We start from the raw sequence: 5,169 nt of genomic DNA on the forward strand, positions 1-5,169 counted from the left end.
AGTCTCTTTCCCAGTTCGAGGTTAGTTGTACTTGTCTTCACATTCATATCTTTCTCACCCTAGCACATCCACGGGAACATCAAACAACAGTTAATCTGCTCCCTATTGCATCTGACTATCCACCTTACTCACCTTCTGGCTGTCTTCCTGATTCTTAGTTCTTAACAGATCTCCTGATGGGTTTGAAGACTGGTTTAAAATCACTTTGTTGATGAAAATAGTTCCTCTCCTTGTCTTATGTCAACCGACTCTTCCTGCTTTGTTTTATATACAACCCCTTGATCCACAGTTTGGAGAACTACAAATATGCTAACATACACCTGTGCTTACACAATCATACAAATACTGAATGATAGGGCACACAATCACCAAGATCAAACGTGAGCACTCAGGTCGGTGTTTTTGTATAGTGATGCCAGTTCAGATCACACTGGAGAGGGCTAATTTGGCTGGCAATGCTCTTAAAGGGCACAGGTGATTTTGCCCTTCCACATTCACAACATAGCACATCATGCTGCATCGGTATGGCTACCCTGGCTGATGTAACTTCCTATGTAGTTGTTTATTTTTTATTACTATCATCATCATCACCACCACCATCATCATCACTATTTATAACTATACCTATTTGCTATTTCTTGACATTATAAACCCAGCATGGATTCCATTGTCTCATTAAATCAAAGGTGTTCTAGAATACTGAATGTACCTATATTTGCCAATCCAACATTATTTTCCAAGCCACCAAATTCGTTTCCATTTTAAAGAAGAGAATTCTGATGTTCAGAAAAGTAACTTTTTCCCTAATGGCACACTGTATGTCATTGATGGAGCTGGTAATAAAACCCTAGTTGTCTGAATCTCCAACTCCGTGCTCAACTGAAATTGCATTCTTCACTCAAAGCTAAAGGAGAAAATAAAAGTTACACGCTGATTCCACAGGATATGTTGTGTGAAGCTAATGTCACCCATTTCATTCCTTGCAACCCAAGCATACTTCAAGTACTATTTACTAAATGACCTGTGAAGGTCATTTCATGCCACACTACAATGTTTGAAGTTTCTGAGTTATCCGTATTTTGAAATATTAACAAACTAGGTTTTGTGAGCCTTCTACCCCCTCATAAAGTTAATAGACCACTTATCTCCACTAGTCTCCTAATAAGGTTATGGACTTATTCATTCAAACTAATAATGATGATAAGTACTGTACTAAATAGTGAAGAAGGTGTTTTAAGAAGCTCCCTACCATTTGCCAAGCAAGCAATACCATTATAATTTAACATATACTATCTCATTGAAACTCCTTAAAAAACAGTAAGATTGGTATTATTATTATTATTATTATTATTATTATTACTTTACTAGACATAAAGATAAAGCTTTGAGCATTCAATCCATGTAATTGATTAACAGAACCAAGTTTCAAATTCCATTCTTCAGATCAACATATCCTACACCGAAAATAAGGCATTATTTTAAAACCTCTCCATTTCAAATCGAATAATAAATATGAAACTGAATTTAAGAAAGAGAAACTACTAGACTCAGCCTCTCCCCACCAGCCCCGCCATCACTGCTGCAGTCATGACTGCTGATGGGGTGGACAAATGCTTGCCTCTGCTCTCCGCATCCCATTCGAGAAATGTCACTCCCATGTCCCCACCATACTTACAAGAAAGCAGCCCCAGAGCAGAACTCCCACCTCCGTACACAGCCATCGTCAGTCCAGATGCCAGTGGTATTCCAGTAATAAACTGCCATGTGTGCCAATCTCTCATCAATTTGGATGGCAAGCTTCACCAGCATGTGGTTAAGTGTATGGTTTGCAATGATGCTAGGCCAGTCAAAAATCCCCCAGCAAGGAAGAAGTATGTTAGATGCCCTCGTAATTGTCTCCTCATTTATAAGGACACATCATGGCAAATAGGATGCCCAAGACCCAACTGTAGACACATAAATAACATTGGTCAAGTAATGCTTATTTCTGAAGAACAGCCAGCTCAACCTGCATTGCCAGTCCAACCAGAAGGTACAAGGATCATGTGTGGGCACTGTGGAAACATGTTCTTGTGGGTGGAACTGAGGTTCAACACTCTGGCAAAATGCCCACACTGCAAAAAAATTTCCTCAGTGGATAGTGCACTTCCTCCAAGGTGCTGCTGTGCATATATTACCATTAGAGTGATATGTATTTTCACTGGAGTTGGATTAACAGTTGGCACCCAAGATTTTGCAAGGCAATTTCATGCAACATATGTTTCTTGGGCAGTTGCTTATCTCTTAGCTTTGACCTGCCTTATCTGAGCTTGTTATTGGGGAGCCATAAGGGTGAGTTATCCAGAACTTGGTTTTGCATAAGCTTGTTTATGACTTGGTCATGCAGGTGAGAGTATCTAGCAGTTCTCAATAAGCTACTCTGGACATCTTTAAATCATTTACCTAATGGATTTTTTTTTGGAGGGGGGGGTTTGGGTCTTCGTTTCTGTGCGAGGGCTTTCTCTACTTTCAGTGAGCAGGGGCCACTCTTCATCGCCATGCATGGGCCTCTCACTATCGCGGCCTCTCTTGTTGCGGAGCACAGGCTCCAGACGCGCAGGCTCAGTAGTCGTGGCTCATGGGCCTAGTTGCTCCGTGGCATGTGGGATCTTCCCAGACCAGGGCTCGAACTCGTGTCCCCTGTATTGGCAGGCAGATTCTCAACCACTACGCCACCAGAGAAGCCCAACCTAGTGGATTTCACCCTGGTTTATGTATAAAGTTTTAAGACTTTGGGAGTCTTTTATGAACAAATGCTCATTGTACTACATTATATGCAAATAGTTTGTTTTGCTGCTAAGTTTTCAAGCTCCAAATAATAAAGCTTGGTCTTCATATTCTTTCACATCTCTTTAAAAAAAAAAAAGAAAAGAAAGAGAAACTACTTATCATCATCAATATCTTCTATTTGATCCAGAATACTTTACTAGAGACACAATAAAGCATGTTTAACTTGCAGTCTACATGCTAAACAGGTATGTTCTTTATTATCACAATAAAAAGGAACATATATTTTATCATCTAAGAGTATCCTGGACTTCCCTGGTGGCACACTGGTTAAGAATCCGCCTGCCAATGTAGGAGATGCGGGTTTGAGCTCTGGTCCACAAAGATCCCACATGCCACGGAGCAACTAAGCCCTTGCACCACAGCTACTGAGCCTGTGGGCCTAGAGCCCATGCTCCGCAATAAGAGAAGCCACCACAATGAGAAGTCCATGCACCACAATGAAGAGTAGCCCCCGCTCGCCACAACCAGAGAAAGCCCCCATGCGTTAATGAAGACCCAACGCAGCCCAAAATTAATTAATTAATTATTTTTTTAAAAAGAGAATCCTAACCACTTTGAAATGACTGTTCTTTAAAATTTTTACCTTATTTTAATAGACTAAATATTTAAATACCATAAAATAAAAGATGCCATATGAATCACCATATAAAATAGATGTTAAACTAGGCAGAGAATTACCTCAGCTTATTACGTTTTTTTTGGTGAAATATTCATGAAAACAGTCATTGTCTATAGAAACCATCATACAAAAGGTTAAGAGTAACACAACTATTGAAATATTTAAAAGTAATTCAAAAAGCTTTCATGCTAAGGAATCAGAAATCTTAAGAATAGAGAGGAAACATTAAATAAAACTCAAAACTAGATAAACCCATAGTGTTTATGGGTATTCCATACTGGGCTTGGTCTTTCATTCTTTCTTATAAAAGATTTTTTATAATAACATGGAAGATGTGCATATATATGTATGTATGCATATCTATCTATCTATATATATATATCTGAAATGTATGTACATATATATGAAATATATAATATATATGTACCTGAAATGAATGGTTAAAATATTAAATGACAAAATTGAGATTCAGGAGTACCCTAACACATGATGGGTTCAAAGAGTATAACAAAATAAGAATAAAGGTAAAGTCCTGATTTGGGAGCAAAAGAAACTGTGTACGGATAACATGGGCTAGACCTGGCTTGACAGCAGTTTAAGTAAAAAGATTCAGATTTGTCCTAATTGGGATTGACATATACACACTACAATATTTAAACAGATAACTAATAACCTACTCTATAGCACAGGGAATTCTACTCAGTATACTGCAATGACTTATATGGGAAAAGAATCTAAAAAAGAGTGGATATATGTATATGTATAACTGATTCACTTTGGTGTACAGCAGAAACTAACACAACATTGTAAATCAACTATACTCCAATAAAAAAAAATTTTTAAGACAATAGGAAGAGCAAAAAAAGAAAGATTCAGATTTATCTGGCCGTAATTGTATAGTAATCAAAAAAGTGATTGTGGTAAAAAATGTTCTATTTCTATGCATTAACAGACTTTTGTTTTAGTATTATTCATTACAAAAACTGAAGGCAACATAAAAAATAGAAGTTTAGGGAAATAAATTATTATACATCAAGAGTCAATGGGTATACAATACAGCACAGAAAAAGACTTTTAAAATATTTATTTATTTATTTGGCTGCATCGTGTCTTAGTTGCAGCATGCAGGATCTTTCATTGCACCACATGGGCTCTCTAGTTGTGGCACGCAGGCTCCAGAGCACACAGGCTCAGTAGTTGCGGCACACGGGCTTAGTTGCCCCAGCACGTGGGATCTTAGTTCCCCGACCAGGGATCACACTCACATCACCTGCATTGGAAGGTGGATTCTTAATCACTGGACCACCAGGGAAGTCCCGAAAAAGACTTTTTAATCACAATAACATGTTATATAAACAGAAGGATATATGTTTGATATTCAGCATGATTTTAGCTAATTTAGAAACTTGTATAGAAATCATACTAAAAGGAAATATGTCAAACATTTAAAAGTGGTTTCCCTACAGTATCTGAGATCAAGGAGTATGTTTTCTTTAATTTCCCTTTAATTTTTTTAACTTTCATAATATACTTCAAAAAACCATCACTTTTATAATCAAAATATTGTTTTAAATAAACTAACCAAGTTTTGAACTGTTTTTGCCTTATTAATATTTAATAGAATCTATCAATGATTGTGGGAAGATAAACCAGATTTTAAAATCTCTGCAGAAAATATTCATTATGCAAACAATTTGCTTGATAAATAAAAAAAACTATCT

The 5,169-nt window shown here is 37.1% G+C and overlaps 1 protein-coding gene across 1 annotated transcript; it reads left to right on the forward strand.

Annotated features, from left to right (window-relative positions):
• Positions 1-1,587: 1,587 nt before the first annotated feature.
• Positions 1,588-2,307, forward strand: LOC308626080 (type 2 phosphatidylinositol 4,5-bisphosphate 4-phosphatase-like; the record flags this gene model as incomplete). The annotated part of the gene is made up of 1 exon (XM_081250868.1): positions 1,588-2,307. The coding sequence occupies one exon, from the start codon at positions 1,588-1,590 to the stop codon at positions 2,305-2,307; it is 720 nt and encodes a 239-aa protein (XP_081106994.1).
• Between the last annotated feature and the right edge of the window lie 2,862 nt (positions 2,308-5,169).

This window comes from Mesoplodon bidens (assembly GCF_964165515.1).
Source record: "Mesoplodon bidens genome assembly, chromosome: 12".
Lineage (NCBI taxonomy): Eukaryota > Metazoa > Chordata > Mammalia > Artiodactyla > Ziphiidae > Mesoplodon > Mesoplodon bidens.